This window comes from Tyto alba, unplaced genomic scaffold, assembly GCF_018691265.1.
Source record: "Tyto alba isolate M040663 unplaced genomic scaffold, T.alba_DEE_v4.0 Super-Scaffold_33, whole genome shotgun sequence".
Lineage (NCBI taxonomy): Eukaryota > Metazoa > Chordata > Aves > Strigiformes > Tytonidae > Tyto > Tyto alba.
In genome coordinates, this window is record NW_024881308.1 from 6,540,792 (window position 1) to 6,554,395 (window position 13,604).

The following is a 13,604-nucleotide window of genomic DNA, read 5'->3' on the forward strand; positions in this document are numbered from 1 at the left end:
CGGCTTTCCTCCTAGCTGCGTTGCAGAGCACTGAGAGGTCTTTTAGGAATCGGTCGGTGGCAGAGAAAGACTGCACATGCTGTTGTGGAGAACATCTAGAAAGGGATGCTCTGTCCACTGCTGCATCCAGCATCTACCTCCTGAGGGGACGACAAATGTCATCTCAGAGTACAAGCCTGTTGGGACTTGTATGGTATTAAGTCCATGAGCTGTGAGACAAAGATGTCTGTCACTCAGCCTGCAAACAGACCTGGACAAGGAACCTGTCTTCCTCCTGCCCTCCCTGTCAACATGCTAATCCTAGTGGGTGTAGGAGTGGGCCCCATAAAGCAGGGAATTGGCTCTTTGGGCGAACAAGGGGAGAGTAGAAGTCCTTTATGCATCCAGCAAGGTTTTCCTGTTACAGCACTCCTGCCGATTCGCTCCTGTTGGGTTTGGAGCCATGATGTGCTGTTGGAGAAATACAGCCTTGTTTTTCAAACATGTACTTCCAGGTGGCACTTGGCCCAGTAAAGTTGTAACCAGAGTACTGTGATGTCCTGGAAAGAGTCTGCTCTTGTTCTCCCACACGTGTGTTTGGGAAGAACCAAGGACACATCAGTCCTTAAAAAGGGGGGAAGCCCCCATTTTTGGCTGGAAATTCATGCCATTTCCCTAGTCTCAACACGCTTGTGCTCCCTGACTTTTTCTTGCTCTGAAAACTGTATTGCTGTCCTCTCTTGTGGGATTTGCAACTCGTTACCCACCTGCTGTGGAGGATGAGTAGTGAGATGCTGGAGCTGCACACAAGGTCAATGCTGCCTGTAAAATGGTCCTGAGGGTGGGCGCAGTGCTCGTGGGCAGCAGAGGCACCCCTGAGAGGCATGCACCTGCAGGCATGGAGTACCTTGAGACTGTGGATTGTGCTGGGAGAAACCAACCTTTGAGCAGCCCTCCAGGAGAGCGTGGATCCAGCTCCAGGGCTGTCCCAGGCTTTATGCATCCACATGTCGTGAGGGTCTTGCAAATACATGGACAGCATGCCAGCGGTCCATTGGGGTTTCCACGGCAAAATCTGACATCGAGGTGCCTCCGGGTTGATTTGTCTGCATCTCTCCATGTAGCTCTGGTTGCTTCATTGTCCCCTATGCCTGGGGCAAGACGCAATTTGGCCATCCTCTTAGTCCCATTTGTGCTTTTTGGGCAGCCTTTCTCTCGGGCATGGATCTGAAGGACTTGCTGTCCTGCTGAGGATGTGAAAATTTCTCTCCCCATCCTCCAGCCTGAGGCCAGCTTTTGCTGGTTTTCTGCTGTTTTCCTGGTAGGACTCTGGCGTTCTAAGCACAAGAAGTCTTTATCTAGGCTCCTGAGCTTATTTCGTTAGGGTTTTTTTGGACATTTTAATCAAATAACACTGATGTGGGAGTTGAATTATGGCCTGCCAAAACTGCCTGGTTGGGTCTCCACAAAGAAAAGCCCTGCAGAACGAAACAGGGTACATGGAGAGGCAGGTGAGGCAAGTGAGTCTCAGGAATATCACACCTAGGGCTGCTCTACCATCGGCCAGGGTTTCCAGCACAGAAATACGTGCTGGTAGCTGGTAGCACGTGTGGCATCAGGGCCATGCCTGCCCAGGCACGCTCTGAGTGCCTCCTCCTGTGCGTGGGCACGCTGCATGGGGCAGCCCTCTGGCTTTGCTCGTGTTGGGTAATAGCGTGCCCGGTCAGGGGCTCCCGGCTGTTCCCCACTCCTTGCAATGCATGGCAATCCCTCGTCCTGGCTTCTCGTGGCGTCCGGAGCCAGGGCAGAGCTGCTGCTGCTGCTCCCACAGCGTGCCAAATGGCTGCCAAGCCCAGGCAGGTGGCTGGAGTGGTGTGTTTTTTGCCGTAAACGGAAATCTCAGCTAAAGGCTGATGTGCCCAGATGTATGAAGTCTTGCATGTGGTTGTACCTGAGACCTGGCTCATGACTCCATAGCCACAGTCCCCAACCTGTTTTCTTCCTCGTGACACTATGGTCAGGGCTTTTCCTGGGCTGTGAATGCACTGCCACCTCCTGAGCCTTTCACCCCTTTCTCAATCTACCTGCTTCATCCCCTCTAAAATTCAGTATATAAGGTCCCCACCTTTGTAACAAGGAGGGTAGGGAGCTGGCTGCATCCCTCACCCTGCTCCCTGCCATGCCCTGTCCTTTGGGCTTGCCCAAGGGAGGATGTGCCCAGGTCCGAGCTGAGCAGATGAACTAGAAGGGGAATATTCAGAGCATTTTTGTTAACCTGTAGCCAGGAGAGAGCTGCCAAGGAGGCCACGCTGAAACCCGAAGCGGCTGTTTTTCCCGAGACTCAGCACTTGGCAGGGAGAGCTGACAGACAAGTGGTGGAGCGGGGAGGGATGCAAGAGCCCTGGGGGGCAGCAGTGCCGGTGGAGGTGCCTGGGGAAGGCGTGCTGGCTTACCTGTTTGCCTCTGGGGATTCATCTCCATGTCCTCCTTGTCCAAGATCTCGAGGAGAGTCAGGAAGAGGCTGGGGTCATTGCCGACCCTTCTGTCCTTACATGTGGCTCTTCCCTTGGTCACCCTCTTTGCACCATGTACTGAGCATCTCCTTCAGCAGGGACAAGCAGTGGCTGGTTTTCCCCGTGCGTTGCTCAGGAAGGTCAGGAGATGGTCCAAGTGTCCCTCTCGGCTCGGTCACTGTGGGGTTTGGATGAGCCAGTCCAACCAGCAGCAATTGCCCTGCCTGGACCTTTTTTCCTTTATAGCTCTGTGTTATCTCAAGGTCTCTGGCGTTACAGCCGGCGCGGTGTTTGCCTTGCCTCACAGCACCTGCCTGCCAGCCGGTCGCTTCCCACCCATCTCCCTCCTGCTCCTGCGTGGTAGCAGGGGGCTTGGGGAGGGGGGTGTGGGAGCCTTTGGAGGAGGGGGGACTCCTCCACAGGGCTGCAAGTCAGCCCCAGTGCTGCCAGCCCTGGGCGAGTGAGGACAGTGGGCAGCTGGGAAGTTGGTGCGAGAGACACTCGGGGGGGCATCTGTCCCCTCACCTTTGCTCCCCTGTCCCCATCAGCCGTGCTGCTGGGGCAGGGCTGGGCATTATATTGAATCGGGGACCAGGGCACTGTCTCAGCCTGGGTCTCTGCACCTGGGACCGGTGCTGGATGCGTGGCTGAGCCGCCGTGCCCTGCCCTGTCCAGGCAGCATCAGCCCCTCCAGCCGTGGGGAGTGCCAAGACTTCATCCAAAGCTCAGATGCTGTTAAAAATAGATCAGTCACGAACTGGTTTTCTCCTCCTTGGTTCCTGGCCCGAGAGCTCATTCCTCTCTCTGGGCTGGCTTTGAAGCTATCTGGATGCTGCGAGACACAGGCTGCGTGCCAGCCTGCCATTGCAGGGAGGCTTGGAGAGCAGAGAGCTGCAGAAACGTTATAGGTGGCAGAACAGTCCCCAAAATATTTAGCAGTTAGTGAATGCTTTCTCCCCACCAAAAAAATAATCTGTTAAATAAATGGGGAAATGAAGCTGGTATAGGAGGGGCTGTTTGCTCCTCCGCTTGCACATGGAGCTTTTGTGAGGGGGCACAGGCAGCCCAGACCTCCTGGCCTTAAAACATTGCTCTCCTCGGCCCTGCGGCTTCCTAGAAAATGCCTGCTGGGCTGCAGCCTCCCCTCCCCTCTGCAACCCCGAGCGATCCCGCCGGCCCCTCCGCAGCACAGCTCTGCCAGGGCTCCCGGTCCCGCTGCAGAGCTCCCCCGTCCCAGCCTGGCTGAGCTGCTCACGCTCCCTGGGAAAAGGCAGTGTCTCTCACTTTGTGACTGCTGTTCTGGATCCCAGTTTCCTCTTGTAGCCCCTTTCTGTCCTTCTAATTCCTCAATATCATTTTTCAGGTGTGAACACTGAGTCTGGAGACAATTTTAAGATGCAGCTGTGAAACCTATTATCAGCGTCCCTATCAAATACATGAGGTTCAGGGCTGCACGTAACCACCGAGCAATTAAATGGCAGCCCTGGTGATGAATTACAGCTGAGACCTCCTGGGGCTAAATAAATATTGGCTGATAACTACTGATAAAATGAATTTCCATGTACTTTTTTTAAAAGCACCTTTCCAGTATCTGTGCCCAGTCGTGGCACTGCATGTCTCCTGGGGGAAGCCACATTAACTGTGGCATTTATCCCTCCCCCCACCTTGGTTTTCCAACCAGAGCTGAAAGAAAAAGAAACCAAATAAATCCATGTCCCTGCAGGAGCCAGGCAAGGGCAGGGAAAGGCAAGGCAAGACAACACAGAGGTGGGCAGGGAGGGAGACAAGTGACAAACTGAGGTTTTGGGTAACCAGTCTAAATATCTTTTCCCTCAAGTATCCCACCTCAAATGTATGAAAAAACTGTCAGGGTGAAGAGCATCCCTCGGAAAAGCTGGCAGGATGGGGAGAGCTGCAAAGTGCTGGTGACAGAGCGGGTGCAAGCCCATCCACACAGGCACCGTTAAGCCTTGTGCCTGCAGAGGCTTCTGCTTTCCGCTTTCCAGAAGTAGTTTGGAAAAAGGCAGAGAATGAATTTATGGAGCTTCTTGGAAAAACAGTCTTTGCCAGTGACTTTGAGAGACTTCTGAGCAGGTTTTGTCTGTGCTGGTGTTTCGTCTGGGGCTTCTCTTCCCGTGTGGAGGGGGTGGCAGGCGGGCCGGTGCTGCGCGTCCCCGGGTGCAGCTTTCCCACCCTCCGGCTGGCTGCGGAGAGCAGCTGCACCGCCAGTGAAAAAGCATTTGGCTGAACATCCCATCCGCCTGGTTTGCAAGTGAAAATAAGGCTTGTCCGATGGCCAGCTCCACCCAGAGCAGAAAATCAGACCCTTTGGCAGATTGTTGCTACTGTAATGAAATTTAGCTGTGCTGAGACTGCCAGTCCTTGAATGGGAAAAGTCCCACGTGGGTTCAGAGAAGTTTGGGGACGGATCTGTCGAAACTGCTGCTCTACAGGGTTTTTGGCACTGCCTGGGGACACCCACCGCAGGCGAGCGTGGCCCCGCAGCTCAGCCCACCCCCAGCACTGATTGCATGTCATCTTCTCTCCGCAGCAAGTCCCCCAGCCCCCGAGTCGTGTGGTCTCACAGAGCCATGATGAAGCTCCTGCCCGTTGTCCCTCTCCTGCTTCTCCTGACAGCGCTGGAAGCCAGACCAAAGCCTGCAGGTGAGCCCCGGCCGGTGGGAATTGTCTGGAGGAGAGAGAAGTGAGCATGTCAGGGCAGCGAAGCCCGTGGGGGACAGCTTGCTGCTTGAGGTGGGGGGATCTGATGCCACTTCTTTGGAGGCATCCCCAGGAAGACAGAGGATCCCCCCCAGGCATGGAGTCCGAACTTCCCAGTGCTGCCCAGGGGAGTGGGAACCCAAGCCTGGCACCGGTATGGTGGATCTGGTGCCACTTGCTCTGGGCATGTCCTCAGCCTTGGCAGAGCCCAGCTCTGGGCTTGTCACCCTCCTGTCCACAGGCTCCAACCTTGGCAGGAGGCACAGGCATCGGGGGGAACCCCCTCCCTGCACGTGGGTTTCCTGATGAGGGGGACAAAGCAAACCCAGGGGTACCAGCCTCTCTCCTCTCAGGGCAGAGGGGGATAAGTCAGTTCCAGTTTTAAAACAGTGAAGGCACCGGACAGAGAGAGTTGCAGGTATGTCTCAGAGACGCTCAGAGCAGTTGAGATGACAGCCCCGGGCTGGGCATCAGCCCAAGGGGACTCAAAGTGTTTGCTTACCATTAGGGCCAAATTCTCCCAGGCTTGGATACATGCAAGCCAAGCAAAATATGTTCATTGGCATTTAACTTGATAAACACTCTCCTGCTTTGCACTAGAAGTAGCACCCATATGTCCAAGCGAGGCTCTCTGGCTCAATCCCTGCCATGTGTGTGCCCTTAGCTGTGCTTTTCACTGTCTCATTTTCTGCCCTTAAAAAAAAAAACACAAACCCAAACACCAAAAGCAACAAAGCAAGCCCTCATTTTAGGCAGAAACTAGCAAAACGCTGTAAAAACCAGGGGAGGCTGGAGGTGCGGGGGAGACAGAAGAATTGCCCAAAGAAGTATTTTTCTGCTTGGTACCACAGCAGTGGGAGCCGGTGTGGCACAGAGGTCTGGAGCAGGAGCTGCGGCTTGTGGAGGATAGCACGAGGCACTGGGCTGTTTTATCCTTTAATGCTCTGATTTCCTACGGAGATGAAGACACCGCTGCCTAAACCTGTGCCTAAACCTTGCCAGGGTAGATGCCAACAGACGGGTGTTTCTGCAGCCTCTGGGGCCATCGGCTTTGGAAATACAGGGAACAGGTCTGGCTGTGGGGATGGTGTCAGGGAGGAGGAGACACTGCCATTTCCCCACAGCCCCATGGCCAGGGCACGTCTCCCCAGCCTGGCATCCCTGCCCTGCTCTGCCAGCACCCTCCATTGTCTTCTTTGGCAGTGGGAAGGTGCTGGTCTGTGGGGGCTGCCCAGACCTACCCTCTCCATCCCCCACTGAGCACCCCTCAAGCCACCCCATGGGGGTGTCTCTGTTCCCAGCCCAGCTCCCCACAGGTGGCCGCAAGGCTGAACTGTCTCTTTTCCCCCTTCCAGCCCTGAAGTGCAGGACGGGCCCCCTGGACATCGTGTTTGTGATCGACAGCTCCCGCAGCGTGCGCCCCTTCGAGTTCGAGACCATGCGGCGGTTCATGATGGACATCATCGGCAGCCTGGACGTGGGCCCCAACGCTACACGGGTGGGGGTGATCCAGTACTCCAGCCAGGTGCAGAACATCTTCTCCCTCAAGACCTTCTTCACGCGAGCGGACATGGAGAAGGCCATCAACAGCATCGTCCCGCTGGCCCAGGGCACCATGACGGGGCTGGCCATCCAGTACGCCATGAACGTGGCCTTCACCACGCAGGAGGGCGCGCGCCCTCTGCACAAGAAGATCCCCCGCATTGCTATCATCGTGACGGATGGACGGCCCCAGGACCGTGTCACCGAGGTGGCCACCCAGGCCCGCAACGCTGGCATCGAGATCTACGCCGTGGGCATCCAGCGGGCAGACATGAACTCGCTGCGGGCCATGGCCTCGCCGCCGCTGGAGGAGCACGTCTTTCTGGTGGAGTCCTTCGAGCTCATCCAGCAGTTTGGGAAGCAGTTCCAGGACAAGCTCTGCGGTGGGTGAGAGCTGCGGGGGTGGAGTGGCAGGGGTTGCCCCTGGTGCCTGCTCCTCATCCAGGCTAGATCACCTTCCGATGGATGTTTGAGGTGGCTGCCCTTGCTAGGAGCAGCGTGGACAGGGAAGCAACCTCCCCGATGGGGTGCTGGGACAGGTGGCTTTTCCTCTTGCTCGCCTTTCCTCTGCTGGGTGAGATAAGGAAAGCTTTGAAAGCATTGCAAGCAAGTGCTTTTCTTCCCCTGTGCCTGGTAGCTCTGCCCCAAGTGAGGATGTGGTAGTGGCAGCGATGGGAATAGTAGAGAGCAGGACGTGTGGAGCTGGTTTCCCTGGGTGTGACGGGGACAAGTGACACGTCCCAGAGCCCCGTATACATTCAGACGTGGCTCTAGCAGGGTCTCTTCCTACGCAGACATGTGCATGGCATCTGCTGCAGGCACATTTGTGTTTAATAAAACCCTGGCTGCGTGGTGCTGCTCTGGAGTGTCCGGCCAGTCTGGGCTGGGAGCCGGGAGGCTGGTTCGCACCGTGGCTGTGCTGGCGTGGGTCAGGAGCTCGCAGACTGGGACCTGTCTGTCCCCTCCCATGCTGGCAGGCTTTGCTGGAGACCTGGGACTGCAGTGGGCTGGCCAGACCTTGCTCACATGCTTCAGCATCTGTAGAAGGGCAGAAGGGAGCTGCCAGCATCTTTCAGGAAGCGTTTCCAAGTCAGGGGCTCGTGCGTGCCTGCAGGGCTGCGTTAGTGTCGTGGGGAGGCCCTGTTTGCTGGGACGGGGGTCCAGGCCTGACCAGATATTGCCCCCGGGGCCCTGATGTGCTGCTGTGCCTGATGCCTTTGCTTACAATGCCCTGCCCGTCCCCTGCCTGCCTCGGTGCCCGCTTCCCGGCCAGCTCTGCAGGCTCCTGGCCGCATGGACATGCAGACCTGGTCCCTTCAGCACGTTCCAACTGAGCTCAAGCGTTTGCTTACTCAGCTCAAGCTATCAACAGGATCAATTAATCATGAGTGAGTGTTGATTTAGCGCTGAGGTAGATCGGAAAGCTGTGGCGGATCAGAAACCTGCCCCACGCAGCGTCCGTGTCTGTGCACTGGAAATTGGTGGGCGAGTGCTGGGGCTGGAAGGGCTGGGGCTGTGTGGGTTGTCCCAGTGGCTTTGGCTGCAGGGACAGGGCACATGCTGGAGCCGAGGTCCCCATGCATCTGGCATGCCTCTGGGTCTCTCCAATGCCCTTTCTGTCTTGCAGGGGTGGACACGTGCATGGAGCAGGAGCACGGCTGCCAGCACAGTTGTGTCAGCACCCCCGGCTCCTTCTACTGCGAATGCAACCCAGGCTACAGACTCAACATGGACAAGAAGACCTGTTCCCGTAAAAACCCTTTCTTTATCCTAACTCTCAGAGGGCTTGCAGTCAGAGGTCTCATGGAGGGAAGCTGAAACGCAGCAGAGGCCAGCGAGGCCAGCAGCAGCCTGGGTGCTCTGTTCACTGGGCCTGCTGCCTCCCGGGTCCGTAATGACTTTAGACATTCAGCATTGCTAAATCCTGGTCACCTCTCTGGGCTGGGACACTTGGGGCTCACGTGGGCACAACCGGCTGCCTGTCACCTGAGGGGCTCCGGGCAGTGGGTACCAGAGCGTGCATGTCCCAGCCGCCAAAGTGCATGGTGTTTTGGCCTGGTAGGTTGAGTGTAAATCTGTATTAGCTGGTCTGGCTTCCACCCCGGGAGGTTGTCTTATGGTGCTGGGAGCTGTTCTGAAGCCCTGGAGCAGTCCCTGCTCAGCTGCCCTGGGGAGGCCAGGACGGGGGGTGACGGGTGCCCTGTTGCCCCGCAGCCATCGATGCATGTGCAGACGGGAGACACGGCTGTCAGCACCAGTGCGTCAGCGCTCGTGGGTCGTACTCGTGCCACTGCCGCGTGGGTTACTACCTCAACCAGGACAAGAGGAGCTGCTCTAGTAAGTAGCCGTCTCCCTCCCTGTCCCTTCTCCATTTGCTTCTCACTCTCCCTCTTTTCTCTTGCCTTTACCTTTCTGCACACCCCTCTCCTTCTCTCACCAGTGATCGATTACTGCGGCTTCGGAAACCACAGCTGCCAGCACGAGTGTGTGAGCATCCCCAACGGGCACTACTGCCGCTGCCGCAGCGGGTTCACGCTGCAGCCCGACAGCAGGTCTTGCAGGGGTACGTCCTGCCATGGCACAGGCTGCTGCCCTGTACAGCAGATGCCTTTATGTCCTGCCCGGTCCCCAGGGGAAGGGCTGTTCCCAGGTCACCCCGCCTGGATGGGGGTAACCCTGTGCCCTTGGCTTGTCTTCTAGCCACTGACCTCTGCAACGGGGTGGATCACGGCTGTGAGTTCAAGTGTGTGAGCACGGAGGGCTCCTACCGCTGTGTGTGCCCCGAGGGCCAGCAGCTCCAGGCTGACGGCAAGGCGTGCAGCAGTGAGTACCAGGACACGGCTCTTGGCATCCTCCTCGTCTGGGCTCCATGCTCCTGGCAAGGGCTTACCTGAAACTAGGCTGGGGGTCTAACCAGGACTTTGTCTGAGCCGGGTTGGAAGAGGGTGGAGAGTTGGCTGGGCTTCGGGGTGCACCTTGGCTGCTCTAGGGATGGATGAGGGCTCACATCCTGAGAGAAATGTCCCAGAAGATGCAACAACCTTTGAGGAAAGGTCCAGGAGAAGGGAGACCTAGAAAAGACTTTCAGGAGACACTGGGGTGGCAGTGGATGTTTTTGAGCTGAGACCCCAGGGCATACTTTGCCCCCCTTCCTGGCATCACCCTGGCTGCAGATCCAGGGGGTCCACGAGATGTCCTGAAGCCCAGCAGCTCTGCCCCAGCTCTGGGCATTTTCACCCCAGCGGTGTCCCCAGCCAGGCTGGTCCCTTCTCACCTTCCCCCTGTGCCCACAGAGTGCGGGGCTGGGCACGTTGACCTGGTGATGGTGATCGATGGCTCCAAGAGCGTCCGGCCCCAAAACTTTGAGCTGGTGAAGCAGTTTGTGAACCGCATCGTGGACCTGCTGGAGGTGTCCCCGCACGGCACGCGGGTGGGGCTGGTGCAGTACTCCAGCCGCGTCCGCACCGAGTTCCCCCTCAACAAGTACCACAGCGCGGACGAGATCAAGAAGGCGGTGATGGAGGTGGAGTACATGGAGAAAGGCACCATGACGGGCCTTGCCCTCAAGCACATGGTGGAGCACAGCTTCTCTGAGCTGGAAGGTGCCAGGCCTCTCTCTCACAACGTGCCCAGAATTGGGCTTGTCTTCACAGATGGGCGCTCCCAGGACGACATCTCCGAATGGGCCAAGAGAGCAAAGGACTCAGGTGCGGGGGGGCCGGGGAACCCCAAATTGCAGCGCTTTGGGCGTCCTGGGATGGTTCTTTGGTGTGGCTGGCTCTGGGGGAGGCTGCAGCATCCAGCCTTGAGGTGCTGCATCGCCTGTGTCTGCAGAGGCAGATCTGCCTCTGCTGTGATCGCAGGGTGCTCCGAGCAGCATCCTTCGCGCGGCAGCTTGCACCACAGCCATGCCCACGCTCCTGCCCATCCTTCCCAAATTCCTGCTGTGTATTTGGGAAGCCCAGGGGAAATCCTGCATCCTTGGCTTTGCTCCCTCTGGGCTTGGGGCTGCCTGTTGCAGGGTGGCCAGCGCAGTGCTCAGGATCTGTCTGTGCCACGCAGGGATTGTCATGTTTGCCGTGGGTGTCGGCAAGGCCGTGGAAGAGGAGCTGAGAGCCATCGCCTCCGAGCCAGTGGAGCAGCACTTCTCCTACTCGGCAGACTTCACCACCATGACTCACCTCGTGGAGAACTTCAAGCTGAACATCTGCCCAGGTGGGTGCCCCTGGCCACACCAGGGGGCTCAGCCCCAATCTGGGGGCAGCCCTGCACTCACCCCAGAGCCAGGGGGGTAGTTTGTGTGTCTGTCACCCTGTCATGTACCCCAGGGCTGAGCTGGGCTGGGGTGAGCTCAGGCTGTCTCTGGATCTCACCAGGCTGTTGGGGGTAAAGAGGTGGGTCGCAGGGAGGGATTTGGAAGAGGAGAAGGTGGAGCTGGGGGGTTTAATATAAAAGTATTAATGTGACCAGGCATCCCAGCGCCACTACATGGGCAGAGACTGGGGTTGCACCCTGCCTGGAGGGATGCTGCCCCAGCTCCGAAGATGGCCTGTCTCATCCAGACCTGTACTGCTGCTGTGCAGGAGGACCACGATGGGGTACTGTGAGGGTCTCCCTGCCCTGGGGCAGGCTGCAGGTCCCCAGTGCCCTTGGGACCCCCCCAGGGGCTGCAGATGTGGGGTCAGCATGCCCCCTGCCACACTGGCTTGAAGGCAAAGTAAAGCTCAGCCTTGGCTGTCCTTGGCACACTGTGACCACGAGCGTGGCAGCTCCATGGGATGCCTGTCTGCTAGCTTGCTGGGCTAATGGGGAGGCAGCCTGGCAAAAAGGAATGAGGCTGGATAAAGAGGGGAAAGTGGGTGGGGGAAGAGCCCCAAGGCTCAAGTTCGGCCCCAGTGGGTGACTGTAGGGACAAGGGACTTGTGCTGTGTGGGAGCAGGGGAGAGCCGGGCACCACGGGGCCGTGGCTCTGACTGCACCCAAACCCCCACGGTCACAGAGGAGGGCAAAGGGGAGACGGAGATCCGCAGCCCGTGTGAGTGCGAGGCACTGGTGCAGTTCCAGACGAACACCGTGGCCATCCTGCAGAGCCTGACTGAGAAAAATATCCTTTGGGGTGATGCCTGGTCTTGCCGGGGTGCAGGGCAGCCTGAGGAGAGACCACACACTGGGAAGGGAGGGATGGGTATGTGGGGTTAGGGAAAATTTTAGTCTCCTTCAAGGGGAAAAAGCCCTTTGCCCACCAGATCATCTGGCTCAAACTGTTTCCTTAGCACATTTACTTGCTCAGATGACAGTCAGACTGGAAGACTTGGAAAAGCAGATTGCCAAGAAGAAGTGATCCTTGCAGAGGGCTGCAGCGCTCCAACGGGGCATGGGGACTACAGTAGCTACGTGGCATTGTTATTGCTAGGTTATTGTAAAGCATCAGTGTTTGTTCTTGTATCGCAAAATCCCCAGGGGAACGTGGAGTGTATTTAAAAAACAAAATCCTAAAAAAAAAAAAAAAAACAAAAAAGAACTTGAGCAAAACCCCTGCTGCGCAGCCAAGGGGTTCAGCTGTTGCTGTTGCCTCATTCCTCTGAACTGGCAGGTCTGGGATGAGGTGGGATGACTGTGAGGGCAGGCTGGGCTTTGGACAAGGAGATGTGACACCCGGCCTTTTCCCAGAGCAACTGGGATGAACCAGCCCTGCGCAGCCTCCCTGGCCCCCAGCGCCCAGCAAGCTGCTTTGCAAGAGAAAAAAAGCCTACAGTGATTGCACCCTGAGAGCTTCTGCCATCCCAGCATCTGCTGCTGAGTGGAGGGGCAAGGAGACCGGGCGCCGTGGGCAGTGCACGGGGGTGCGCCCACGGGAGAGGGGTGGCAGGAACCGGCAGACCTCTTTGCCCTCGTTTTGGCAGAATTGTTTGGGAATCGGTCATTATCTTGTTCGGTTTTTTTATCACATAGAAAAATGGTAATAATTCTTTCTATAAATATCTATGCGTGTGTGTGTGTGTATATATATATATATATTTCATTTTGAGAGCAGGGTAGTGCTATTTTTAAACACTTCTTTATATAAAGAAATTTCTATCCTGACAATAAACACTCTGAGGATTTGTATGACATGTCTCTCTCCTTTTGGCTGGGCATCTCTGCATCAGAACAGGGCCTTTGGCCTTTGCAAAGGCTGCCTGTCCTTAGGCTCCAAACGTCCTTTGGGAAAACCTTTGCTCTGTGGCCACCCCAGACTGCTGCAGACCTGGTCTCAGCTGGCAGGAGCCAGCGTGGCATGGACGCTGTGTCACCATTCCCAGGGTTTGCTTTGAAGCCTGTGCTTGTTAGAGCACTGGGAGCTCGGTGCCTGCTTTAGTGGGATGTAAACGTGCCAAGTCAGTGGTGCAGGGCCACTTACACCCATGGGGGACATGGCCCTAGTGCTGGGACATGTCTGCTCAGGGCAGGAGGGTCACTGAGCTCCCTGGCTGGCTGCAGGGGAGGGATGCTGAGGCATCTGGGGACCCACCTCCTGCAGGTGCATGGGGCAGAGGTGGCTTTTTGATCACAGAAGCCCACTTCGGTGTAGCCTCCGTGCCCCACGCTTGGGCAAAAGGAGGTCTCCACTTAGTCTTGCCTCTTGCATGCAGGTAGAATCTGCTGGATAGGCACAAAGACAGGTTTTTGGAGTGCCCTTCATGTACCCACCTTGCTTGCTGGTCCTGTACCCAGGAGGTGAGAGCGAAGTGTTTCTCAACTAGCAGTTTGCGCAGGGGGGATTTGTGCGCCCAGGGGACTCGTGGAGCTGTGCAGGGTGCTGGTGGGAGGAAGAGGGTTACAGCCCTGGGCTCACAGCGTTTCGGCACA

At 57.0% G+C, this 13,604-nt stretch overlaps 1 protein-coding gene across 1 annotated transcript in view; it reads left to right on the plus strand.

Moving 5' to 3' along the window:
* The window catches only part of MATN4 (matrilin 4), an 18,059-nt gene extending 5,207 nt beyond the window's left edge, over nucleotides 1-12,852 (plus strand). The window contains exons 2-11 of the mRNA XM_042801267.1: nucleotides 5,044-5,156; nucleotides 6,569-7,138; nucleotides 8,383-8,505; nucleotides 8,970-9,092; nucleotides 9,196-9,318; nucleotides 9,456-9,578; nucleotides 10,049-10,462; nucleotides 10,818-10,970; nucleotides 11,755-11,859; nucleotides 12,038-12,852. Of these exons, the coding sequence (XP_042657201.1) occupies nucleotides 5,084-5,156; nucleotides 6,569-7,138; nucleotides 8,383-8,505; nucleotides 8,970-9,092; nucleotides 9,196-9,318; nucleotides 9,456-9,578; nucleotides 10,049-10,462; nucleotides 10,818-10,970; nucleotides 11,755-11,859; nucleotides 12,038-12,096 (1,866 nt within the window). The 5' untranslated portion in view covers nucleotides 5,044-5,083 and the 3' untranslated portion in view covers nucleotides 12,097-12,852. The remainder of the gene's footprint in view (nucleotides 1-5,043; nucleotides 5,157-6,568; nucleotides 7,139-8,382; nucleotides 8,506-8,969; nucleotides 9,093-9,195; nucleotides 9,319-9,455; nucleotides 9,579-10,048; nucleotides 10,463-10,817; nucleotides 10,971-11,754; nucleotides 11,860-12,037) is intronic.
* Nucleotides 12,853-13,604: the final 752 nt, after the last annotated feature.